Consider the following 27,952-nt stretch of genomic DNA (forward strand, 5'->3'; position numbering starts at 1 on the left):
TCAATCTATCTGTAAACAATTTTTCTGTTAGCTTGCATAAACTTTGATTGTTTAAGTCTGCAGTGGACAGTATCTTTAGAACAATCACTACATAATGTGCTTATCCTGGAAATTTTTTTCCCACAGCTTAGTGTTTGAACAGCAGAGCAATAGATTTTTCTACAGATTTGCACCTGTGTCTTCACTTACTGTTTTGTGGGAATAACCTTATGTGTTGCTCTTTTAAATCCTCCTCTTTCTTGAAATACTTTCAGTTCCCAGCTGATGTGTCCAAGTCTTTCCCTTTCTCCTTTTCAGGTTCATTGTTCTCTTTCTTTTAATTACTGGACAAACAGTACATGCCATGGGTAGTAGTGACAAGCCTCGAGTGTGATGATTTTTCTGGCTGATGTACCTTGGCATTAGATCACATACTGCTGATAACCAAGGTCAAGCAGCTCCCTGCAGCAGGGTACTAGTGTAGATCTTCCCTCTACCCAGCTGCTGTCTTTTTCCCAGTGCCTTACAGGTCTAATGTTAAGTTTTGTTGCTCAGTCAAAATTGGATGAAGGTACTAAACTGGTCACATTCTGTTAAAGGGGAATGGTAGATTTACATCCTGTACTCCATTAGCCTCACTCTCAAAGCCTGTCATTATAAATAGTTTAAAAATCCAGCATTTGCTCTTAAAAATCTTGATGTTTGTTTGGTATTGCTTTACCAAGAAAATTTGATGTCTGTAGAATAATTAGAGATAACGAATATTTGTAGCTGGTTTATCTGGAAAGATTTTAAGAAGTGTTTTTCTAATTCCTGATACAAGATTTGGGAAGTGATTTTGTCACTTTCAAAGCTGTTTTTTGAAGCTTAAGTGTTTAATGTGTTGTCTTCAGTTAATCAGTATACATCTGCATTTCTGAAGGGTCTAGTCTGCAGTGTAAACATTTTGTCCAGTATGTGGTATTTGATGAGCAAATACAGTTAACTTTAGGCTTGAGCACAAAATATGTTACTACTCCTATTTATGAAAACTTATTCAACTTATAAACTGATCAGAAGAAACTTTATCAGCAATGACAAATTTTTAGTGTTGAAACACTTTGTGTTGTTGAAAAATGTGGGAATTGATATCCTATTGAGAACACTAAAACCAATTGTTTATTTCACTTTTTTTTTGTTTGGTTACATTCACATTTACCAGGTTAAGTAACTCATTTGCTGAATATCTTAGGTGATAACACATGTGTTGTATTTCTCAATATTTGTCTCTGCACTCTCTGTTTACATCCTAAAGGATGATGCTCGTCAGCTCTTTGTGTTGGCTGGAGCAGCAGAAGAAGGATTTATGACTGCAGAGCTTGCTGGAGTTATCAAGAGACTGTGGAAAGACAGTGGAGTTCAAGCTTGTTTCAACAGATCTCGAGAGTACCAGCTTAATGACTCTGCTGCCTAGTAAGTACTGTGTGACAGACAAGATTCTCTTGGCCTTCTAAGTAGTAGTTAAAGAAGTATAAGTGTCATCTTTTGACAAGTTCTGCTCCCCCATAGATGGAAACCACAGAAGTATCTGGAAAAAGATACTGTCTGCTTGGGTCAAAATGCTGCAACTAGGCTTCGAGGTTGGAAAGGAAGAAGTGTGGTATAATTATGAACTTGTGCTCTGACACGTGTTTCACCCTCTTAAAGAAGACAAAAATTGCTTTAAGGTGCTTTAATAGCATTTTTATTACAAAAACATGGCTCAACTACCTTTTCAGTATCTGAATGTGTCCAGAAAACTTGATCTGAATTTGTATTACCAAGGATACTACTTTCATGTTCATAATAGAGTTTCTCCTATAGTTCAACATTGCTGCATTTTCTTTGTTAATTAATGGTGTCTATTAGAAATGTGTTGAGGAAAGGTAACAATCAGGATGTATCTTTTATGCTATGGCACTTCAGTAGAAAAATAAAATAATAAGGAACTAAGGCTGGCAGAAATAAGATTGTGTGACAGCAAGTAATGGTAAGTCAGTCAAAGAAAGAGTCCACCAAGGGAGAGTTAAGATGGTAAAGAATGGCATAGCAGTGACACTGCTTCTAGTGCAATTTTTTTAAAGCTTTATAATTCTGAAGTAATTTGTAGTGTTTGAAGTTATTTCTCACTTTCTTGTATAAAGTTTATTCAATATGAAGCACTCAGTTTGGAGTTTAAATTACTCTCCTCTGGTACCCTCCTGTGTTCTGTTTTGTTGTTTTAGATATCTCTACCTCCAATTTCATAAGAAAACTGTTCTTTTAGCCATACAGTTGTATCCTTAAAATTTCTAACTTGTTACACAGAAAGTAGGACATAATGCCTTCCCTATTTACTATGGGAACTGCAAAAGTAAGCACAAGTAAGATTTGTATGGTTTTTAGAAGCACTGGTCTTGGCCTACATTGCAAGAATTTTGGCAATGAAAGCATATTATTGTAAAAAATATGTGTAATTAGAAATTCTCAATAGAAAGTTAATTGTTATGTATAAGGCATTTTCTTAAACACATTAATTCTGGCCAAAACACTGAGTTGTTCTTTTCATACCTATTGTCAAATCTAGGGTAATTTTGGGGCTTTGTTTACAGTTCAAAGTAACTGGTAGTTCATTAGGTTACAAAGATGAAGGTGTTCTTCTAATTAGTGCGAACAACACTGATGTAGGTGGAACCATGTTTGCATTTTGGGATTTCCAGTTTGTAGTGGAATAAATTGCATAAGTTTTCTTTCATCTAGGATGAAATATTGTTGTGTCTCTAAAGCTTATTTTGGAAAAAAACCTTGGAAATTTTAATGAATAAATTAACGTGTCTAGATTTTTTGTCTGACATCAGAGAAAACTATTTTATAGAATTCAAGGACAATGTAATGGATGGACCTAGAACTTCTGTAATTCTTTGTAATTATTTTGTTACTATTTTATGAATAACTGAAAACAGTATTTATTTTTACCTTTAGTTACTTGAACGACTTGGACAGGATAGCACAAACCAGCTACATTCCAACTCAACAGGATGTTCTCAGGACTAGAGTGAAAACCACAGGAATAGTGGAAACTCACTTTACTTTCAAAGATCTTCATTTTAAGTATGTAAATTTTGCAGCATGATCATCTATCTGTTACAGTTCCTGTAAAATTCTAGAATATGGCTTTCAATGGTGTAATTTAACAAATTTGTCTAACCACAAGTTAGATTATTTTTCCCTCTGTTTCTTTAAAAAAAAAAAATTCCTCATGCAGGACTCAGTTTTCTGAAGGGATATAATAGTTGTTGGAACTTCAGTAAATGTTTTGGGTTTATTGGAAGCCTTTTGTAAAGATGCTTTTTATGTAAATTAAATCCATTAGTCCCCCAACCTGTGTTGACATCGGGGTTTCCACCCAGGTGTGCCATTCATGGTGAAAGCGTCAGAATAGTCTACCTCCTACTGGTGAGGAAGAATGAGAAGAAAACTCAATAAAACACACATTAAATTACATGAAATCACATTTAAACTATGCAGAAATTGTTATCAGCATATCTATATAATATGTTTCTTTAGTATCTTTATAGAAAATATTTCTTTTTCATGGAAATGTGTATCAAGTACTGTAATAGGTATGCTGCAGGACCATCAGTACTGTGTAAATATGTTTTGTTTCCTTGTTTTAGGGTTTAAGTGTACAAAATCTGTATTAATCCATAAAAGAATAGCTGATAAATGGGAATGTATCTCTTGAAAACCTGAGGAGAGTAGTCCTCAGCCAAGCCTGAAGAGAGGTCTTCAGTATTGAGGAGCACTTCATCTTCTCACTCACTTTCTAATGTTTCTTGTTCAGCTCCCTATTGTAGATGGGTCCAGTCTGTGCTGATTATCAGGGCTGTTACAAGGACCATGGGATTCTGCTTCTGTAAAATGTGTAACTTTGAGACAGGCCTGTGGAAGTATTTAACTGTAATATTGTACATTTAAACACCTGTACCTGTGCTTTAGGAGACAGACTTAATGAGTTATTGGAAGGGCTTGAAATATAGTCTGACATAACATTGAAAAGAAATTCTAAGATGAACCAGAGGCATGAAAGGCTTCATTATTGCAAGGCAAGGGTACATAAACATGACTAGCTGTGCAGTATCAATTTCTTTCATTATCTTTTCTTTCCTGTTCTGTATGTGTTTAGATTCTTTGAGATTGAGCCTCAATTCAGCCTTCTCTATAAAGTGCTTAGCATAACTTTGATTATTGATTCAATGCAAAATGCAAATAGCTAGTCTTCATCCTGTTTCTATAGACTATTCCAGAAGTTGAGTCTGATGTCTTACTACTTTTGTCTTCAAAGAACACCTTTTTTTTTTTGTAGAAATGTTAATTCTTACAGAAATTCATCTCTTAGTATGAAGTTATAAAGCATAGCATTAGAATGACAGAAGTAACAAGTAAAATATAAGGTATTAATTATTAAGGTATACAGGTACAAAATACCTTCCTAGGGATACAACCATCATTAATTATTTGAGAAATAGGACTGGGTGGCTGCCTTGAATTTATATAGGGTAATATCCAAAGGCATCCTCTCAAAGATATCTCTGAAGGTGAGGAACGCTTTTAAGGAATCCTTTTTTCCTTTTTAAATTCTAACAGGAATAATCTTTCAAGGCATTTTTAACATGGCATTGTCCCAATGTAGAACATTAAATGGGCAATGAGCATTGTCACACCATAGTGTACCCCAGTAGAAGACCTTATTAGAGGTTACGAGGTTTCTGACAATTTTTTGATGAGAAAGCAAAGGGACTTTGTTTTCCTTCTAATTTGTTTCCTTCTCTACTTATTTTTACTCTATTTTTTCAAATTAAAATCTAGCAACTTGGAACCCTTGATTTCTAAAAATAACAACTGTAATTAAAATCCTTCAAGTGCAATTTACCTAGTTGTGTAGTACACTAACACTAAATTGGTAAGGTTTTATCCATGTGCCCCACCTTCCAATCTTACAGCTCAGGGAAAAACAGGAAAGGGGGATAATAAAAAAATACAAGTCAGTTTTAGTAAGTGTGTCATATGAAAGAAGACTTAATTGCATTTCCAAACAATGCATTTATTAGAGGGAAAATGAGAGTTGTTTTTACTCTGTAATCCTCTTTTTGTCTTTTAAGATAATTTTGAAAATAATTAAAGCATGTCTTAAAAAAAAATCTCATTTAAACATGGCCAGTTGAAGCATGGATTTAAGTTGTAATTTGATTTAGAAGAGAGAGGTGCTGAACCTCACCAGAATTGAGAGTTGAGATCTAAATTTATTTTTTACAAATTTAATTATATATTTTAATATTCAGAATATGAAAACATCAATAATAAAGTCAGTGTTGCCTGTATTCAACTTCCTTAGTTCTGCATTATTTCCAAGTATCGAAAAAGACACCACTCTTCTCTTAAAGAATCTTACATTGTTGTTCAGTATCTTTTATTATTTTAGACTTTTTAGTAAAGCTAACTCTGTATATTTTTGTTTTTTATAGATTACAGTTAACTTTGCTAATGAATATATTATTGCAAATAATTAATCTTGTTTAGCTTTCATCTCATACCTCCTCATGCTCTCTAAAATGTATAGAAAGGCTTTTAAGGCTTTTTTAAAAGTGGGGTTTTTACTGAGAAAAATAGTAATAAATGTTGCAGATTTTTATGTCCTTTTTAAAATGTTGTACTCAGACTTACATATCTGATATTTTCAGATTTTATTGGTTAATATGCAGAAAGCTAGAAATTCCAAAGTTCATTCCCTGCTTTGTGCTTCTGTTTCACAGAATGTTTGATGTTGGAGGCCAAAGATCAGAGCGGAAGAAGTGGATTCATTGTTTTGAGGGTGTTACAGCAATTATTTTTTGTGTGGCACTAAGTGATTATGACTTGGTCTTGGCTGAAGATGAGGAAATGGCAAGTACTGCAATGTTGAAGAAGGGAACAGTTGTTGGATAGAAGCTGAATAAGTTTGGAAGGAAAGCTATAAATATGTCTGGAGTATTGCTGCTTTATAAGATGTATGGTTTGTGCAAGAGGTCCTAGGAATGGTGATAGAATTCATGCCTTCAGGTTTCAAAGTATTTCCTCATATTCTCAGAAGGAATACTAAGAGACAAGTATTCTTTGCAGCTACACTTTCATGTTTTAAAGGATGCATAAGTTAATGAGGATGCATTGTCAGTAATACGCATTTTAATCTCTTTAGGGATGCTAGAAGTACAGAGTAAGAACTTTCTTGACTTATCTGTATCTACTTTGTTTTGTTTTTCCTTCCTCAGTCTTCAGTTTTTGCATCTTTCTAAATATGTTTCTCTGATCTCAGTTGCAGAAATTTTTCTTTCTTCTCCCTTCCACCCCCCTCTGCTCCTTTCTTCTCTTTTAAGGGTTTACTCCTTCCATGTCACTGTGCACAGGGTGCATGTTACTGTCTGAGTGGTCTGAAGTGATGCTTGTGTGTGAATCATTAACAGACTTTTGTGCTCTTCCTCGTGTTCTGCAGCCTCCTATAAAATATAATTTGGGGAGGAAAGAGAAATAAGAAAACCTTTCAAGTCAGATGTAGTTAGAGAAGTTCGTAGCTAGTATCCTGCTACTTAAATGGCTGGAACTTGGCCAAAGTACTTACATATTGGATAATTTTTCTACAGAGTTAAGAATTATGGTAAGAGGAAAAAACCCTGCTTACTTGATTCACTAGTCTTGTAGAACTTTTCTTTCTTCTTCTGGAATATCAGCTAGGTGCAGAATTCATTTTCAATTTCCAGAAGATCTTATCAGTATTAAGAAAAATTCAGGTAACTCAGCAATTCTAGCAGAATATCTGTACTGCAAAATGTAAAAACACAGTAAATACTAAAAACTTAAACCTGAAAATGAGAAAAAGTAGTTGCTTAAACCGGGCTTGTAGAAGTGGTCTTTGTGGTGGTCTTGGCTTCTCTGTATTTCTCTGTGGTAAAATGTGATTTTGTTTGCTAAAACCTTAGTTTTGTAACTTACCTGGTTCATTTGTAACTAATCAAAAATACGAATCCTGATTTTACTACTAGAGTTTGATAAAATACAGATGTGTTTTTTTCCAATTACAGAATCGGATGCATGAAAGCATGAAACTGTTTGACAGTATCTGCAACAATAAATGGTTCACAGACACTTCTATTATTCTATTCCTGAACAAGAAGGATCTTTTTGAAGAAAAAATCAAAAGAAGTCCTCTCACTATTTGCTACCCTGAATATGCAGGTATTAGAGGGGGGTGCAAGTGTCAAGTTGTTGGGTTTTTTTGTTAAATTACGTAGTTTTTGATGGACAAATCATGAGCTGAATAACTCTAGGCATCTAAAATATTTCTATGAAATGAAGTTTAGGATGGGGAATTGTTTTTATGGATCACAAGTAAAATAGGGCTAAGTCTTTTTAACCATGTGAAATAATGCTGGTCCACTGATAGCATTTACATGGTACTGCTACAACTCTTCAGGCTAATTTATTTAACCCATTCTTATTTCTGATATTGTCTTGTTTTAGTACTTAGACGTAAGTAGGAAACCCTGAGGACACATGAGAGTTTTATTTGAACAGGGAATGTACATACATTTTGAAGTAGGTGGCTTACTCAGGAAATACAAAGCAAATGAGGATGAATTCATTTGAACAAATCTTAGCCTTTTTATATATTGCTTTCATTGTAACTTCAAGCTCTGGTACAGAAAATAGCATGTTGGAGGTAAGAAGCTTAGGAGAAATACGTATGCTAAATGTTTTTAATTGTGTGTGGGGAAAACCCAAACCTTTTAAAAACATAAAAATTGAAAGCAAGTAAAGTGAATTCAGGAAACAAAATATCCTAATCTAGGGAACAGTGATGGGTCATTAATGCCTTGTTCCTCTGCCACTGAAGTAAATGGAAAGACTTCCTACAGCTGGAATTGAATACTTAGGTTTTATTCTTACAAATGCATCCAAAAGGTTTCCTCCGAAGGTTTTTAATGGTATCTTTAAGCAATGACTGTGGAATTACTCCTCTTCAGGTTTAGATTAACAATTTCCAAAGAACCACTTTCTTCAAAGATACAATATGCATGTTACTCTTTTGCAGTTTGAAACCTGCTTACTGAGCAATTTTTTTTCTTCTAGGGTCAAACACTTATGAAGAAGCAGCTGCATACATTCAGTGTCAGTTTGAGGATCTGAACAAGAGAAAAGACACAAAGGAAATCTACACTCACTTCACTTGTGCCACAGACACAAAAAATGTGCAGTTTGTTTTTGATGCTGTAACTGATGTCATTATTAAAAATAACCTTAAAGACTGTGGCCTCTTCTGAGAACAGACAAGAGGTTGTTAAATGGTAAATTACATGCCTGAAAACAGGACTTAGGCATTTGGAATATGCCCATGCTGTGTAAAACCTGCATAGATATACTTAATTCTCTTTTATTTTGTTTTTAGGTTTGAAGATCAACTTCGCACAATTCTAATCTGATTCTTTTCAAGGTGAAAGAAGTACAAAATACGTTGTGCTGAATGATAGATCAGTACTGTACTTGCCTGTTTTAACAGCTTTATTTATGTTTGTCTTGTAAATTTAAGTAATTAGTTAACACTGAGATGTCAGTTGATTGTATGTAAACTTACAATTGTAGTAATGTATTTGTATAAACGTTGAACGGAATATTTTAGTAAGTTGATGTCCTCTAAAACATTCCTCTAAAATTTCCATGTTTTCTGAAGATACTCTTAGAGGAGACAGACACTTTTTGCCTTGGAATTATTTAAACATCTTGTAAAATTAAATTTTCTTTTCATCTTAAGGGTGCATGCTGCCTTATTCTTTACTTTCGTTGGTAATACTGTATATGGCGTTTGCTTTTTTGATATTTAAACAGCCTCATACACCTGCTCAGACTTAAACAAACATAACCAATAAAACTTGTTTTTTGCCTTAAGTTTTGAAAAAAATCTTTTTATAAATTCAAGATAAATGCAAAGATTATTTTAAAATTTAAATGAAATTCACATTTTATGAAATCTGGGCTTGCAGTCTTTGCAGTGGAAATGTTGCAACACTGGTAAATTGAAGTTTAAGGTTCAGCTATCACAGGAGCTGATGGAAATGCAAAAAGGAAGTTGTTAAAACTAGTTATATCAATAAAATATTTTTTTGAAGCTGTGGTCTTTACTCAGTGGAGTGAATGGAAAAACTACCTTTGGGGTTTTTTAAATAGACGGTTAGCAAAGGCTGGACTTCAGAGCAATGTCTTTTCTGTTTACTTAAGAAGTAAATTCATGTTCTCCTTACACATTTTGCTATTTTCTGATAATAAAACTAGTTTGATAATTTAATAACCATAGAAATACTGGGTTCTCCCACAAGACATGGCAGAGTTGCTTCACAGATTTCAGCAATTTCCTGTTGCATATAATAAGATTCTTCAGTATTTTGGATAGGGTGTTTAAGTAACTTAGAAGTGCTGATCCTTTTATTTCCTCTTTAATTATAATTAAAGTCTCACAGTTTCTTACAATAATAAGTTAAAGAATATAATTTTCTTCTGGTTATGCTTTCATTATGTGATTTGCTATCTTAGGTACATATCATCCATTGCCTTATGGATAGTGCCAAAATTGATTTTTTTTTTTTTTTATTAATACAGATTTTAAAAGGAATAAGCTTCTAATTGTAAATAAGTTGATGGTTGTCTTAAATGTCTGTCATCTAGAAAATGCGAACCTACCAAACTTGGAAATACAATTTTCTATAATTGTTAAAATATTTCAGGCAGCTACAGTACACCATAAGTTCTTTGAGAAGTAAATAAGTCTTGGAACCTGTGGCTATTTTTCTATATTATATTAGCATTTTTGTTCTTAGAAATGTTCAAAATATTTAAGTCTATGTTCTGTTGTTTAATTTTTGATTGTATGTGTGTTTTAGTTAGGCTTCAGCTTGAGTAAAACTTACCTGCACTTCTCATTCTTTAATGTTTCCTTTGTTAGGTACAGATTTGCTAAATGTGTTTTAAATGTAAGATTAGAAAGGAGGTAACTTAATGCTGGAGGTTGTTAAATACATTGATACATTATGAGCTCTTTCAGCAGTTATAGTAAGCAATCTGTATATCCTGGGCTGCTTTTAATTGTGCTTTACAGTTCTGGATATGATTTTAAATCTCACTGAACTACTTTGTGGAATTGTATTTACACCTACGTTCAAGTTGGTTTTTGTACTTAATGTAAAACAAAAATTGGGATTAATCAAATTAAATAAATCTAAATTTTGTGCCTTGCTTGAAAGAAATGTTTTTCTTTAAATGTGCTGATGGAAATCTTTTTGCATCCATCCTGTGGAGGTAACTAGGGAGTAAAAATGAGAAGATAGGAAGTCAAAAGTAAATTCAAGAACTTTTGCTAGAAACAATAACATAAAAATGAGAATAAATAATGTTTATTAATGACTTAATATATTTCATTTACTATTGTTCCAACACCTTCAGTTGAAGAATTTTTGGAATTTCATAACTAGTGCTTTCTGAAGTATTTACATCTTAATACAGAACAAAATCGTGCAATAATTTTGCTCGCTAGTCCAGACAGAAAATCTTGTTTTTTCTGACCCGCTGGGTGGCCAGCAGGTATGTTTCCTTGGAGATGTGCTGTGCTGGTTGATCAGTCTTTGTCCAGAGATGAAAGTTGTCAGCCAAGGCCGCTGCTCTAGGAAAAGCTACAAGAGGACTTGCATTCTGTTGTGGGGGGAGCCACACACTTAGTTTTCACTGCAGCTGCAATAAGGCTCCACTCCATCTCTGTTCCATCAGGAGCATCCTTCTCTGTCAGAGCACTGCAGAAAAGTGGGGAAATGCTGCAGATGCACCACTGGCTGAAAAGGACAGTTGTCCCTCAGCAACCTGAGCCCCCCTTCTCTTCCAGTTCCCTATTCATCTCATTTCTTCATGCAGTGTTCATGCAAACTAGTTTTTCTAGCCTTACACGGGAAAGCTCCCTCTACTAGCTTAGATATTCCCTCAGGCTATCATAAATATTGTAAATTTAGTATATGTAAAAAATCAGAGCTTTACGGAGGCTTCTCCAGCCCTTGTGGTCTTGTGCACATCTGTGGTTGAAGTCTCTCATTAAAATGCATCTGTCTTCAAAAAAATAGCTATTTTTAAGGGGCTTAACATTGTAGAAGGGTGGTTTGAAAAATTTGCTATTTGACTTCGTGATGCTACCTATGGAATTAGGAGGAAACTTGAGGTTAAATGTAGTAACCCCTTAGTAACTAAAACAGGGCCCAGGATCGCAGAATGGGAACAATGTAGCATTCATTGGGTTGCGGTTTCTGTTTCCATGTATGCAATTAGCAGCTTCGTGATTTAAATTCTACATAAAACCTTAAGGAGCAAAAGAGATCCATCTGCAGCATGAACAGCATGGTGGGTAGTGTGCTAGAATTGGGGAAAATTAAAGGATAAGTATCTGTTCCAAATCAAGCAAAAAGGAAACCCTACCAAGATGCTGGCTGTCCTACTGTGTGGATATCTCTTGAAGTTGTTATAGTTCATATTACTAACTAAGATCCTGTGGGTCAAAGAGTAATGCCAGGGTTGTAAACACCAAATCCTTGACTATTTAATTGTAAAAAAAAAAGCGTAGAAGGTGCAACAAGAGGCTGAAAGCAGCTCATCCCTGAATAATTTATAGCTTGCGAGAGTACACTCACATATGAATGAGGAAGATGAGACTGGTGAAAGAGGAACTTAATTATCAGTCATTGACTACACTAGTGCTTGTAGTTTTTGCAAAACTTTAGGGTTTTCTGATGAACAGGAATATTAAATATCAGCTGCATAGGTACAAAACAACCATTTTCAGTTCTGTGTCTGGAGTTCTTGCAAAGAAGCTGGCTCGACACAGAGGAAACCAGGGGCAGAATTTCACTTAGTCACACTTCCAGCTCATTAAAATATGCTGTATTTAAAAATGGCTGAGTTAAAATGCATTTATCAAGCTATTTGTCCGTAGTCTGTTTAGAAGCAGTGCCTTTCAAAGTTGGTTGTAGTTCTAGACAAGATGTTTCTGGCTGGTTTGCTCTGCATGTAGTTTCTTTTTTGTGGTAGTGAGAAGACTTTGACTGTTACCTGACATGACAGAGATTAGGGTTATTGAGCAGTTTTATTGTATGAATAATTTACTTGAAGTAAGGCACAATTAGGCTTATCTTTAAAGGTGCTATCAGTGGGTTGAGATCTGTATGGGGTAGTGTATTGCTGTACCATTTTTGGCTATACTCCCTTCTGGTTTTAGGACAGAAAAGAGTTGAGCCCATAGTGTAGAAATACACTTCTATCGTCAGTTTTTGTTTCTGAAATGCTATGTCTCAGTTCTGAAAGGAATGGCAGAGCATCTGTTACAACAGAAAAATTTATGTATGCAAGGATGTACCGATCAGAATGTGCTATCTGAAATTTTACTCTCTTTAATTGCAGTGGTACAAAAGACATTTAAGACCAAATATGTTGTCACTGGAAGTCACTGCAGCTTCACAGAACTAGCTGTTCCCAGCTACTTTAGTCTTTAGTGTCTTTCCTTTTCTGCCCTTCCACTAACAGAGAAGTTTGGGGAGAGGCACTGTCACTGTGCTTTCCCTCACAGGTTGTGCTGTTTTGCAGGCATCTAAGGAATGGGTACCTTGCAGAATAGGCTAATCGGTTCATTCTTTTGCAGATAAAGAACATGCAGATGTCTGATGTAAGATTGTTATTAATATGGTAATGTAAGAATATGCAGATTAATTAGAGAATAAGTGTAGTTAAAGCTGCATTTGTTTATATTGAAAAGCATGAAGAAAAGTCTAGGAAACCAGGAACCTGAGCAGGTAAAACTTTTCAGTGAGTTCCATAGTGATCCACAGTGTGATCAGAAATCTTTACAGTGTGACACCAAGCACATATGAAATACCTCTTATGAACAAGTGTCCTCATGTCTATAAAATCAGAATGTACTAAGAGACAGTACAGTACAAATAAGTGAGTGGGAGACACATTTCAAATACAAACATACTTCCAGAAGGGTTTGTCCATTTGTCAAAATAAAGTAGCAGTTATTGGAACTAAACCAAATGAATAAACCATCAGTTTTGTGCATAATTTCATAACAGTTTTTCTCAGGACCCATACTGTGAAAAAAATATGCTGAGGTATGGTCACAAGTTCTCACTCTTCCTCTGTTCCACTGTAGTGGTTCTCTTGAAATGTGATTAAAAAAAACAAACACAAAATCTGTTCTAAAAATCCTATGCAACTGTTCATCCTGAGAATGTTACGTAGTTTTGACTAAAAAAGGCTAATACTTGTCCTGTATGGCAGGATTAGTTTTTGGGGGTTTTTTTGGTAGATTAAAACAAAGATGCAGCTATTCCCATTTTGATTCCATAAATCACAAAGTTATAATACCTTGTCTAACTTTGATCAAGAGCTTTGGTATCAAAACACAGAATTTTCCCATGAGAATAGTATTAACTTGGTATGAATTGCCAAAACTTATATTTCTATTCTTATTAATAAGCATTAATGGTGAAGTTATTAAAAGACCTAAAAATCTGAAGTTATCAATTGCATAATTTAGAATATAAAACTGAACACCAACAACCAGAAAAAAATCCAAATTGCATTCAATGACTTTATTGTAGCCAACATTAGAACATGCATTCAAGATGTGAATTTGACCTGTGTTTTCTTAAGGTACCTGTAAATCAACAAGGATAGTTCATTACATCCAATTTCTAATGATGACCTTTGTACTGTTTTTGATCTCTAACAAAAATATGGTTTTAACCCTTCATAACTTTAGAAAGATTATTGAAAAAAAAAGTTGAACTTTTGTACATTTGATCAAGTTTTGAAGTTGTTGGTTAGAGACTCTGCCAGTATCTTTCATAGCCGAGTTATGTTGGTTTGGCTGAAATTACATTAGTTTGCCTTGTTTTTTTGCTTATAACTTAATTCTTTGTAAAGTTCTCAGTCTTTGGCCCTCTGACTCTGTTTGAGAAATTGAGGAAAGTCATAAACTGTATCATCTACTGGGACAAAAAAAGATGTTTGTAGTCAGTCAGATGTTTGAGATTAATGTTCTCGAAATGCTTTAAAGAAAATTTTCAGTGATGAACTTCACAGCTCTGTCCAACATTTGAAGAAAGCAGCTTAGGGAGAGGGTTGTGGCATAAGGTTGTTTTTTGGTATGTTCTTACTTGTTTTTGTTGCCTGGAGCTCTAATGATGAGGAGGTAACAGAGGTATGTGCAGTTGCTGAGCTACTCACCTTTTTCCCAAGTGAGGCTGTTTGATGTCTGTCTGTTAAAGGCCCAAGCAGCCTGATCTTGTATATGTTGAGGAAAAGGGTTGTGAGCTACTCAGCAAAAAGGAGGCAAAAAGAAACTGGAGAGAAGAGAGGGAGTGCTCTCCCACTGGAGTGAATAGAGGGGGGGGAGGAGGGAGGCAGCTGCTTTTCTGATGTCTCTTAAGTTTGTTCTTGAATGTTCTTGGGGTTTCATACAATCTTACAAGTAGAGATTATGTGTTTGGGTGCTGCTAGGAGACAGTTGTTGGTACGTTGTACACTTAATCTTGAAGTGTATTGTCACATCCCGATTCTCAGTCCTTCAAGCTCTATCTTCCCCTAGTTAAAAGCCATTTGAGAAAGAATAAAATGCTAATATAGCTGCAGAGTAATAGTTTGCTAGTCTTGAATGAGTTTTTTTCTTCAACATGGGAAATTTTTATATTGTAGTATTTCAGAGATGATCTGAAAGATAAATTATGAGGCTGTCAAATGAGGTTTTTAGTGTTTTAAATATTAAAGTGCAGAGATAGGGACAAGCTACTTCATTTTTTCCCCAGTAAATGTGCGAAATGAAGATGAATAGAGCACTCCAAGTGCTCTGTATGAGCCTTCCCAAGACCAGAGCTGAAATAAAATGCTTCCTTTAGGCTGTAAGAGAAGCAGAATGAAGCGTTTGTGTCTCCAGTAGAATTGCAGCAAAGAACTGACAGCACTTCCTCATAGCACTGGTGTTTTAATCCAGTACACTGACAGTTGACATCTTTGGCAAAGAGGAAGGAAATACTGGGATGGTATCAGTGATACAGGATCCTAAACTGCTGGAGTACGGGTGTTCAGGTCCTTTGAGGCCAAACTGTGATAGGTGCTGTAGAAGGGTTGTACACAAACTGACTTTCAGAGAAAGCTTTGAAAGGAGTTAGTTGTGCCATCACTTTCAAAAGGACTGTAGGAAGCAATGAGCAGTTCTGCTAGAAATGCATAATTTGCTTCACTTAAATGTTCAGCATCTTAAGTGAGATGAAAGAATTTGTCAAGTGATCACTATCAGCTGGCATGTGGCAATATGATTTCTTAGCCTTTGACAGTGTAGCTCAGTTTGTTTAAAACAACAAAACTTGTACATCTAAGAAGAATGGAAGACACGATCCCGAGGAAATAATTCACAAAATTAAAATTGTATATTAGGTAACCAAAGCTTGCATTCTTCCAATAATACTTATATACATCATCACGTTATGCCAGCATTTCAGAAACTCATTTATGAGGTAGATCTCTGCCAGGTAGTGCTTCTCATTGCCATACTATACACAAAAGTGAGGGGACGATGGCACTAACAGTATTTTCTGTAGTTCAGTTGCAAGGATGTTCGACTGGCAACTGGAACACTAAGGTTCAAAGTCAGTATGATTTTTGAAATACTGAAATCTGAGAAAAGTCCCCTAACAAATGGACTAGTAAATACTCTGAAACTGTTATTTTTACCTTGTCATGTTAATTTAATTTCACTTTATATAATACTGACTTCTCTTATCTACAAGGGGTAAAATATGTATCACAGGTACCAATCCTAATCAATCAAATGTATCTTGTACTAAGTAAAATAAGTTCAATAGAAGGTCTCAGGGCAGGAGCCTTACTCAGCTGCTTGCTCTGAACTGAAGCAGATGCTGAACTTGTTTGTTTGCATCCTGAAGGACCCAAGCCAGCAGGACTGTTGTGTAAGAATACAGCTGTCCCTCCTCTTTGCTTTTGCATGGTAACAAAATCAATCCTTTCAGACCTGACCTTTTCCCTAGATACCATCTTATTTATAATATGACATATAATATACCATATAATATACATATAGAATACCATCTTATTTATAATAATTTATTAGACATTTGCAATGTCTAATTCAATTTGAAATTAATTTATCAGTTATTTTTTGAACTACCAGCAAACAGGAAAAACTTACAGAGCTCACTTAAGAATGAGCGTCCTTTAGCTGTCTCTTTTTTGAGCTGGATGGATTTGGCCTGAGGAGACTTTCTGTACAATTCACGTGTTTTTAGTCCATTCATTCTTGTAGTTCTTTTTTGCATCAGTTTCCATTTCTCCTTGTGTATCTTGAATTGCAAAGCTATTTTTAAATGAAAAGGGTTTAAAAGTGGAAAGCTTTTTTTTTTTTTTTTTTAATTTTTCTTTTGCTATGATGGATGGGGATGGAATACAAAATGTGTGTTTTACTAAAAAACACCAGTTTGAATCATCTCAACAAGCCTCAAAATTTTCCATTCCCAAAGCTTAAATATTTAAGAGGTCTGTAGATTTACGGACAATTTAATACACTTTTTTTACAAAAAAAAAAAAAAAAAAGGCAGATTGAAAGACGGAAAAATAATTATCATAGGCTCAAATACCAAAACCCTCTTCTGCCTCTGTGCTGTTTCTGGTCATACTAGAATGGTTAAGTGATGACTTCCACTAATTCATGATGCTATTAGACTGGGGAGAGACAGACAAAAATCAGAATACTGTGTTCATTCTGGAAGAATTCGGGTAGCACACTGAGGAAAGACTGAATGGTGAAACAGGACTGCAGGAGTTTAACTGGATAGTAGAACACTTTTAAATTCCTGAATGAAGGTATGCAGCTTCCTTGCAAGGTGTTTGTCCCTTGCCTGAATTGATTTTAACTAAAGGCTGCTGTGAAAGCATTTCTTTGCCTCATGGCCAACCAGTATTCTGCTTTAAAGCCGTTATTAATCTTTACTGCTTTCAGAAAGAGATTCTTAGTAAATCAGTTTTCTGGTGGCCCAGGAGGTATAAACTGGACTTCTGAGGTGGATCTTAAGAGCTTTATTCTGGAAGGCAAAGTAGTAGAGTTAATGTGTCTATGCAGGCTTCTGTGCTTTAAACACAGCAAATTGATGTTTATAGCATTTCATTATACCAAAATAAGGTACTTTGTTAGCCATTGTATCAGCACACCTCTTCACACTATTCTGAGTTAGGTGCCCAATGCTGCTGAATTCTGTGTGTGCTGATGAAAGAGATGACATTAGAAGTATGGTGAGAAGGTACAATCACTTATCTTCTTATATCTATTAATCTTTAAAATCTGATTTTTTTTTTTTATTTCTGTAAAACAGCATGGAGGGCATGCCACAGAGCATGGTTATCGTGAAACAGCATAATCATAATATATTATAAGTCTCGATGAATTTGCTTCTGATGCCAAAAATTGTAGATTCTGGAGTAGAAAGAGCCAAGTGAGAGAACTGAATACTTCTGTGGGATATTTGATTAGTTTTCCTCAATGGGTCTTTGCTCAATGGATCTGAGCTGGCTGCTGCTCATTGGAGGCTCAAGAGGCAGGTGGGTAGTTCTTTGGCCTTGGTAGTTTGTAATACTTTAAAAGAAATTCATACTGTCTTTGTTGCAAAGTGTTCCATCATAATTCTGCCTTTCAGCTATGGTCTTATGCAATATGTGGAAAATGCCTTAAATAACCATCCTACAGCTTTCTCATTGTCCTGCTATGGTTTTAAGTATTTCATGGGTCTAATTTAGGTCTTTTTTTTTCCTTCTGTGTTTTTTTTTTCTTCTGCTGTTGCACTCTTTTCCATGTTCTATAGCACTGCAGCTGTGCTAAAGATACTCATAAAGAAACCCCTAAGCACTCATAGTCTTGCTGATACAATGATTATTATGGACCATAATAATTGCTTTTTCTACAGTTTAGAAATGTCATGCATGTTTTCTTTTTTTTCATTTTAGGACTGTGCTTGAAACCCTGAGTGCATTTCAAAATTTACTTTTTAGTGTAAGCTGCCTGAAATCTCTCTGTAGCCTAACCTGGACCATTAGCTCGTGAAACACACTTTGGTGAAAGCTGGCTCATTCTATGAAGCTGTTACAAGTTCACCTTCCTACTTATTTACAGGGGATTTTACCCCTTACTTATTTATCTAGAGCTACATTAAATGCACTTGCCAAGTAATGCACTGATTTAGGGGGATTTTCATTAGCAGAGGGAGGTAACAGGAACTGCAGTGAGTAGATCTTGGGGAAGAGGAAGCAGCTGGGGATGCCAGTGCCTGAAGGATTTGTTATAGCTGAAAAATAAGATTTTAATATCCCTGTTGTGAATGCTGTTTTTAATGTTCTGGAGAGGATGCAGATGGAAAGAGGCTATCAAATCTGCACACCATGGAAAGATAAAAAATAAGCCCTTTTAAAGCAATAAATAATCCTTATGGGTAGGTGTCTTTTCTGTAGCAGTCTCCATATGATGATCATATGGACAAACACGCAGCCTCTGACTGTCTTCCATGCAAATCCTGAACTTGTTGTATGTATGATCGAAGGAGGTTTTGGCATCTGTTTCTGAGCACTTGCTGTGTTGTGGTTTTAAGTTCTTTATGCCCAACTATAAACTAATCGTTTCTTTATTGGGGTTGGTACTTTTAAAAGTTATGTTTTCAGTCACTTTTACCCTGTTGATCAAAAGAGAACTGGCTGGCTGCTCTTTTAGTGATGGAAGACACAGTTGGTCAGTCTGACCCAAGTCACTGGAGTGCCAAGTGTGAAACCATGCTGAATGGAGGATGAAGCCATGATGGTCTAAGAGGATTTAGAGGGCTGCCAAAACCAGACTTTCTAAATCTTTCCCATTTAAAGTGAAGAAACTCATTCTGAATTGGTAGTTGCCTAGTTTCCTAGACAAATACCTGCTCTGACCATGAATGCAAAATCCTTTTGTCTTTGTTTCCAGACATGATCATGTGAGGTGAATTACCTGGAATAGCATTTAATGGGAATAAGACATGGGTAATATTCAATTCCCCACAGTTATTTGAAACATGTAAGAAGTCATTCCACAAGGAGAAACACAGCTGAAGGAGTCTGCAGCCTGTGCAGCTGTAATCATGATTTACCAGTCGGGTAGGATTTTCCTGCAGTAAATAAGCTTGAGAGGTGAACCTGGTCTGGAGAGGGATATGAATCCTTCTCAGGAATAAAACTCACAAACATCAGAACACATCCCTCAAAACCAGTATCAGAGGTGGGGAATTTCTCTAGCAGAATGTACTGGTACTAGAATACAACAGTGAAATGTATCTGGCAGCACTGCTCATTGCTTTCCTGACAACATGGACAGGAGTTTTTTTGTGTTCAACTTGTCCCACACAACTGAATTCTGCTTCCACTAAGGTTAGAGGATGAGCAGCTGACGTAGTGCTGACTTACGTGTGATGACCACAGAGCCCTGTGTAGGCTGGTAAGTCGGGTGAGCAACCACCTTTTTACATGGCAGAACTTCTAGTGGATGTTGGCCAATGCATAATGGTTTAGGTAGCATAACTTTTTAACATGGCATTTGGTCCAGTGGGCGTATAAGGTTGTCTCTGTTTAATGTGATGCAATAAGATCCAAATGCTGTCGTAAACAATAACATCGTGGAATACGAACGAAAAGGTGGTTCTACTGTATATTTTAAAATCCCCCTTTTATTCTAAAATAAGTTGTTTTTTATTTATTATGTATGAGTATGTAAACAATAGTATGTCAGTACAGGTGAGAATGGTTCCTCTACCTGTAAGACACACCCTTTGCATGTTGTAATGTGCTGTCTTGTGTTTAAGATATTTTCTGTAAGAACAACCTGGAACTTCTTTTCCACTGATGGAAATGGCATGGGGTATTACCCTATTACTGAAAACAGAGGCCAAAACTGACTTCTTAGGATTTCTCAAAGACCATTTCTTGGCATACCTCATTCATTATAGTAAATTTCTTACTCAAAGTTGTACGTGAAGGCAGAACAAGTGAATATGAGATAATCATATTGAGCCTTACTCTTTATGATGTCTCTAAAACTGCACTGTTATCCCTCAGCCATTTCTGAGATCTGGTTCTCTGGCTGCAGTAATAAAATACAGACCATTTATTTAGTAGTTAGTTATCCTTATGGCCTGGAAAAATACTGAGCCTTTCTTTAAAGGCATGGGTTAAAAACAGTCTAAACTTTCTAAAGAGACAAAGTAAAAGACCACTTTAGAAACTAGATCTACAACCTTTTTCTTGAAAAATGTATGTTTATGTCCTTTTAGAAAGCGTGTTTATCTGAACCTTATATTAGTCTGTTTTATCATGTTTTCTCTGCAATAAAAAATAGCTGAGATCAGAGAGGTGTTAACGTCTCTACAGAAAATATATTTCATAGCTTCTCTTCAGATATAACATGCTTTTCAAATCCAGGTGTAAGGTAGTAAATGTTATGTACTAACACTTTACAATATGATTTGTCAGCAATCCTGTTAAAGTAAAATTGAAACTCTTTTCAAGTATTCATAAAAACTGATAATAAAACCAGCTTGTAGCTGAAACTGAAATTGCAGACCTGTTCCAGCCTGACATGCCTTTTATATCCATTAGAGAAAAACAGAACAGTTATAACATACCTTGAGTATAGAAAGGATCTGTGGAAAGTTATGTCTATGGTAACTTTAGTAGGCATAATCATGTAGTGTATTTAAGTCTTTTTTCGAAGTGCTGCCAATTGGCTTGTCACTACACTGTTCTTCCTTGTCCTCTACAGTGACTTAACTGGGCTGTACCATGGTTCAGCTGCAACACAAACTTTTGATTTTTCGTGGATCACTTGTCTCACACTCACTTGGTCATACCTGATAGCAAGCAGGACAGACCATGAGAAGTACATTTGTGCAGGTAAAATGACTGTTGCTAAGGGTGCAGTGCCCAAGGCCTCTGTGTTCCATGGGATGTGAAGTGTCCCTTGGCTGCTGTAAGTGCACTCCTGGCTCAGATTTGCAGAACTTGTCCACCCTGGGATGTGTTTCCTTTGGAAGCACATTCCTGATGAAAACTATATCTTGTGTAGACATAGCTTATGTTATTCACTCTAAGAAGAGTCTATGCACAGCCACTATGTATCACTGTACAGAAGAAGGCAGCAACCTGTCTACAGTTACCATGGCCATGCTCTTATTTCTGCTGAAAGGTCGGTCTCCTGAGAACTCATCCCTTTGGAAGAGAGCCTTGCCACTCCCTTCTGGATCTTGGAAATCCTTCACTTGCACTGGTCAGTGATGAATCAGTTCAAAGTAAGATGACCATCTGCTGGTGGCCTAAGCCTGTGATGCCATATTTCACTTTCAGTATAGTTTGGTCTATAACAGGTGTGTACCCAAGGTTGATCAGTACTGGTGGTGTTATCAGGGATCTCTCAAATGAAAAGGAATACGCTGTATGCAGCTTTCATAATTTTCTGATTAACTATTAATTATTGTTCTGTCATTTTACAGGCCCCGTGAGCCATTGCTGAAGATCAATGGTTTCTCTGAGTCTCTGCAACAACAGCTTACATCACAAATTGGCTTTTATACCTCAGCCTTTTTCCACTGAAGATGCATTTCTTCTCCTCAAAGAAAACCTCGTTCTCTGGGGTACCAGTATATCAATCCATACTCTTCATTACCATTCAGCTCTCCCAGGACACCGAGAGGCTCATGCACTTGCTTTGAGATGCTCCTAACCATTCGTTGTTGAAATGCAGGGTGTTTTCTGTCGTCTCCGTAAGGAGAAGAATGCTGTGGGACAGCCTTTCTGCCAGCAGTGTAAAGTGCTTGAAATCACTGTACGGGGATCAGAGAGCTGTGAGCTATGTCATACCACACTGATGACTTGTTCAGCAGGCTCAGCCTTGTCGCAGGCTGCCTTTCTCCAAACATACCTGTCCCTCTTCTTGCACAACTAGACATTGCACTCATCTGTATTGTTTCTGTTTCCCTGCCTACAGCACTGATCTTTTCTCCACTGTGAAAGCTTGCTGCGTGCACAAAATGTCCTGTAACATATAAGGGCACTTTATTATAAGGACACTTGTATAATACAAGGCATAAGCAGTGTGTTGCTTTTATTGACCATTTAATCCCCATAAAAGTCATCCTTGTTCTACAAGGGTAGGAAAAATTTTTGTGAAAGCTCTTAGGCATGCATGCTGGAAGGCTGCTCTTAGCTATGACCAAACCTCTGCAGGTTCTGGGTGTTCCTCCTTACTGCTGGCAACCTATTATCTAAGGAGACAAAGTGTTCCTCCATCATATCTCTCCTGTCCAACAGCCTGGATTTCTGTAACAACCTTTCTATGTGGGCTGCCCTTTTGGCAAAAAACTTACTATTTGGGAGAGGTGTAGGAGCAGATAAGGCTCCGAACAAAACAAATAACTTTTTAAGATTTATTTTTACAGTTTCGTTAAGGATCCAACCAGCCTTTATGAGGAGGAGACTGGGAAGAGATTGGAGCTGTCTTGCTGGCAGCCTAATTGGCCTCTGCCTGGACACCTGCTACTGTGGAGCCAGGGAAGTGTCCTGTCATGGGGTCTTCTGGGGCTGGAGACTCAGATTAGAAAACACAACAGAGGAACTGTGCTTTTCTTCATATCCATGACTTTCCTTCAAATGCAGCTCATGAAACAGCTTCTTTTTCTGTTGATCCTTCTCTGCTTCACTTGCTGTTGGATAACCCACAGTGAATTGCTGTGCCAGTCTAGGGACAGGTGAGGCTAAATTCCCAGATGTTTTTGTGGTGAGGAACTGTTTAAGTCTGAAGATGTCTGTTGTTGCCCATATCTGATATCTGTGCTTAGCTTACTGGGATCTCAAAACCAGAGTTTTTGGTAAGAATCTTCAGTTTGATGACAATACCAAAAAATGACTTCTTGGAGAAGAGCCATTACTCAGAAGACATACTAATTCTGCTAAACATCCTCCAGTGTGGAGAGGAAGAGGATGGCAGTGCCCTGTGTTCAGTCTGAAAAATCTCCCTGTTTTCATAATAACCTACAGATTAGAACCTGGAACGAGCTTTTCTGTAACTGGGAGAAACAGGAGTTGAGATGGGAGTGTTGGGTTTGATACTACTGGTCCCTCCCTGTTTTTAGCTTGCTACCTGCTCTGAAGGGATTGGATTGTTTCCTTTGCACTGATCTAGGGATTTGCTCCATCATTAATCACAACAGCCACATCATCCTTTGGGGAGACATCCCTTCTGCTGTGAGTTGCTCTTCTCAACCAGATCTGGGACTATGTGATCTGCTCTTCCTGATGGTGGTGAAATACCTGGAGTAGACACTGCAGGAAAACTTTCAGATATTCCTTCTGCTGAGGAGGACAGCATCGGATCCATAATATATCCAGGCTGTCCTGGTAGAGGACAAGCACTCTTAGGAGCTTGGGGTGGTCTTGTGGGAAGAAGGTGGAGTGTGGAGGCCAGCGACGATGTGAGTGGGAAAGTAGACGGCTTCTTCCATACTGGATGGTCTGATTTTGTGATGTCCATCTCCTAGGTGGCAATAACTACGTGCTTTCATCCCATCCTATGTGTCCCCAGTGGGCAGCCTGTATTGGCACTTCATTCTGCCCACACATCCACAATCAAAGAAAAGCAGTGCAGCAGGGCTGGTTCTGCACTTTGCCTTTCCATAACAGGTCTGGGGGTGAGCTGTCAGCACCCTCAAAGGTGGTGAGTCCATGCAGTTACAGAATAAGGAATACTTAAGATTTCCCAAAATCAGAGGAAAGCTACTGCAAAGATGTGAATTCTGGGATGCCAAACAGCAAACCTGAGGATCTGCAGCTTCTGTCCTTGTCTCAATTCAAGAAATACTGTTTTGAAACTGACAGGGTGAAGAAAATTATGGTAAAATAGTGCAGAATTCCTGTCAGGAATCTTATGGTAAATAACATGGCAGAACAGGTGCTGTTGGCTTGGGAAGAAAAGGAAAAGGGCAGGTTTGCTGCTGGGCATTTCTGAAGTCAAATCCTTCTGAAACTGGTCTCTATCCATCTGTATCTCTACCACAGGATTCGATTGTAAGGTCTGAATTTTGTAATGTTTTCATAACTGTAGATATGAATCATTCTCCTTGGAAAAAGAAGCTGTGACTTCAATTTGTCTTCTTACTTCTTTTTTTTTTTTTTTTTTTTTTTTTTAATTAAAAAGTTAATGAAAAAAGAACATAGGGTGATTAGAGTTCTTTTCCAGACTTTGGTGTTTCATTGTATTATATAAATCCACCATTGTGTTCTATTTAACTTTGTTCTTCAGTAACAGAAAAGCAGAGCAATGAGATTTAGCAATTGTCCTGTTTGCTTATGTATCTGTGCATTGATAGAAACATTCAGGGGTGTTGCTAGAAATAAGCATCCTCTTCCTGCAAGGCTGTGAACTCAGACTGTGAAATGTACCTTTCAGGGGGGTATACAAAGTAACAGGAAATCAGCTCAGTCTTATTTCAGTTTACTGGTGCTTGGCAGTGATGTCATCCTTCTAGAGCAAGGGTTAGGCCCTGAGAACAGGAGTAATAACTTTGTTCCACAACCCTGTGTTTCAAAGAAACGATCTCTGGTTAGCTATGAGGCAGTGAAGAATAGGAAGGCAGGGTCATTTGAGCTTTCTTCATGGGCAACTCTTGTAATTTTGGGGGAAAAAAAATTATAACTGTCTATATATGCTTTTTCCTGAAGTGATAAAGCTGGTAGCAAACCATCTGTATTTAATGTTCCATTCCTTATATCAACACAGTTAATAATTTTTTTTCAGGTCCTTATTCCCTTCAGTTCTCCAGTTACTGAAATGTCCTGATAATGTGAATGACAAATAAACACTTAATTTGGGGCTTTCAGAATTCTTATTTGTTGCTAAAAAAAATGACAAAACCAAGCAAACAACAACAAAAAAAGAAGAAAAAGATGAAAAATTACTCTGTTGTCCCAATAAAAAAAGTGCAGGATCTCTTTAATTATGTACTCTATCTTGTAGAAAACAATAATTTTAATTTTAACAGATTAAAAATTTTCTTTTGAAGTGCCTTGACTCAAGCTAAAGGTATTTGTTTCAAATAAAATTTGCAACCCATAAGCCCGTGTAAGGAGGTTACTTAACAGCAATGGTATTTTTGTGTTAGGAGAATTAATTATTAATTATAACCTATATTCCAAATTTCAATGGGTTTTCTTACTTTTGCTGCTTTGCTGGGGGTGTTTTCTTTTTTTTTTTTTCCCCTGAGTAGATTGTATTAATCTTAAACTGCTTAAATGTATAATGGTTGCAAACTAGACTCCTAACAGAAATGTAATCTCAGAAATTACTAAATTTCAGTCCTGAGGAATCCCATCTGTGTTCTTATTTCCTTTTTTCCAAGTGATGGAAATTTTTGTTAGTGTTTGAGGAGTTTGATATTCATGTGTACTTTGGCTCTAAGAGGAGGGATTGTCCTTGTTGCATTGATAATTTTCAGCTACCTTTTTCAGTGTGCTTTTTAACACTATTGTGAAGGGTTTTACCTTAATGCAAATATTTAATCAAGATTCATATGAATCTTATGAATCCTTAAATTCTTCATAAATAAATATGTTACTATTCTTATGTAATAGAAATTATAGACAGTGCGGTGTTACAGAGCTTATTCGTGCTACAGAATTTATTCTTATGAATATATTAATATTCATTCAAGGGACTTTATTAAAAGAAGTTAAGAGTTATTCCTTTCCTGTGAGTGGAAAGCTGAAGGAGAAAAGAGTGAAAAGAGTCACTGGGGCAGTACTGTTACATACACACTGTTAAAATCAGAAAGTGTTTACTGTTTTCAGAATTCAATGTCAGTGTATCCCATATCATCCACATAGGTGGTATATGGACCTACCAGATAAGGTGAATCCAGCATCCATAGACAAAATTAATGTGTTCAGAAATTGAGTTGTCAGTGTTCTACTCAAAAGATAAAAATCCTGTAGATTGTGGCAAGTTTGCAGAGCAAAAAGCCAAACCCTTAAGTTCCTATATGTGTATGACTCCCTCTTCAGGAGGCCTTACATCTGTATTTCGTATTTTGGATACTTGTGCTGTTCATATGAACTGTCTGTGCCCTGTCACATGGTCAGGTGTAATAGTATTTCCTTTCTGTCTTGGAAAGAAGTAGACAGTGAAGCTCTGACTTGGTTCTGCCTCACACCAGGACTCTCGGAGTATCTGCATGTCTGATGCCAACTCTGTTCATCCTGTTTAATAAGTTTCTGAATGTCAAAAGCAAATGAACATTTACTCTTTTAGAAACTGTAAGAATGAAAGAGATGAAGGATTTCACAGGATTTCAATATCCAAGCCTTAAACACTGAAATAACAAGTATCCAATGAAGGCCCCTTTCTGCTGATAGACCTGACTTGCACACACTAACACAGAGTGCTTTCAGGGGGCTTTAAGACTGATTCAACATTTGAGATTTGGGATCCAGTAATCCCAAAATGAAGAATATACCAAGTCTTTTGGAAACTTTCTTCACTCTTTGCAGCCCAATACTTTCAACTACATTCAAAGGTGATGTAAATCATGTACACTTCACTGCCAGGCATCGTTACTACTTTGAGGTAGGTTTGCTTGTAATTCTGTCCTCAAAAGATTATATTGCTGTGTTCAGATGAGTCCAAGGGGAAATACTGCATGACTAAATCATATAATTAAATAGTCATCACAGCTAGAGTCTAGCAGAAAGGGTTCCCAACAATGTATTTCTTTTGCTTGAACAGTGCAAACTGGTGGTCTTTTGACTATCTCTTTTCTGAAGACAACACTATCTTGAAATCAGTATGAAACTGCTTATCTGTTGGGAGAGGAAAGAAATTATATTTTCTTCATCTCAGGAGTAATTAAAAAAACCTGAAACTTTTAAAATATTGCAAGATTTTCTGTGAAGGAGTATTCTAGCTAAACAACCTCCAAACTGCTAATTATGACTGAGATCTGTGAGGTGTTATGTTTTTTTTTGAAGATGAGTCTTTTAAATCACAGACAGATCTTTGAGAATGTTTCATCTTCTATTTCCTGAGAAAATGGAGATGATTTATCGGGGAGAGAAAGACAACCAGTAGACAGCTCTTGATCTGACTGAGCCAGTACAAAGACACTTCCATTAGCAGCTCAGGCAAAGTGCTACAAGCTATAAAGAGAACAGCTCAATAACATACAGATCTTGGGTGTACTACCCAGATTTGCTGTATAGAGACTTGACAGTGTCTTTGGGCTGCAATGTGTAACAGTAATAGAGGTGAGGAGAAAATGAGGAAATGGTCTTCCAAGATCTCTTGAAATGTATCTGGAGTTGAAAGTACAACAAACAATGTTCAAATTATTAATTTATTCATAATGAACAAATTTGATGGCTTTCAATCTAAAAATCCAGTCCTACAGGATTTATTCTCCAATAAACAACTTTAGGGTCTGATGTTAGGCTTACTAATGTTATTCCAAAGACTTGAATTGACTTTTATATGCTGTGGATGTAACACTTTATAAACAGAGTAATTCAGAGGTGATGAATCCCTTTTCTTCTAGGAAAATAAATACAGAAGTATCTTACGAAACATTCACATATGTGACCAGGGACTTAAATATTCCTCATGATTTGATTTCCTTCAGGATGTAGAGAGAAACAGACAAAGCCATCCTGAACAGACAGGAATCATTCCCCTGGTATTTAGGCTAAATCATCAACAGATTTGGAAATGTGGTATAAATGACCTTTAAAAAACATGAACTGCAAT

The 27,952-nt window shown here is 36.4% G+C and overlaps 1 protein-coding gene across 1 annotated transcript in view; it reads left to right on the top strand.

The window, feature by feature from the left end:
* Positions 1-10,304, top strand: part of GNAI1 (G protein subunit alpha i1) — a 32,523-nt gene extending 22,219 nt beyond the window's left edge. The window contains exons 4-9 of the mRNA XM_064656415.1: positions 1,274-1,431; positions 2,959-3,087; positions 5,790-5,919; positions 7,092-7,245; positions 8,140-8,354; positions 8,456-10,304. Coding sequence (XP_064512485.1) covers positions 1,274-1,431; positions 2,959-3,087; positions 5,790-5,919; positions 7,092-7,245; positions 8,140-8,330 — 762 coding nt within the window. The 3' untranslated portion in view covers positions 8,331-8,354; positions 8,456-10,304. The remainder of the gene's footprint in view (positions 1-1,273; positions 1,432-2,958; positions 3,088-5,789; positions 5,920-7,091; positions 7,246-8,139; positions 8,355-8,455) is intronic.
* Positions 10,305-27,952: the final 17,648 nt, after the last annotated feature.

This window comes from Pseudopipra pipra, chromosome 5 (genome assembly GCF_036250125.1).
Source record: "Pseudopipra pipra isolate bDixPip1 chromosome 5, bDixPip1.hap1, whole genome shotgun sequence".
NCBI classification, from domain to species: Eukaryota; Metazoa; Chordata; class Aves; order Passeriformes; family Pipridae; genus Pseudopipra; species Pseudopipra pipra.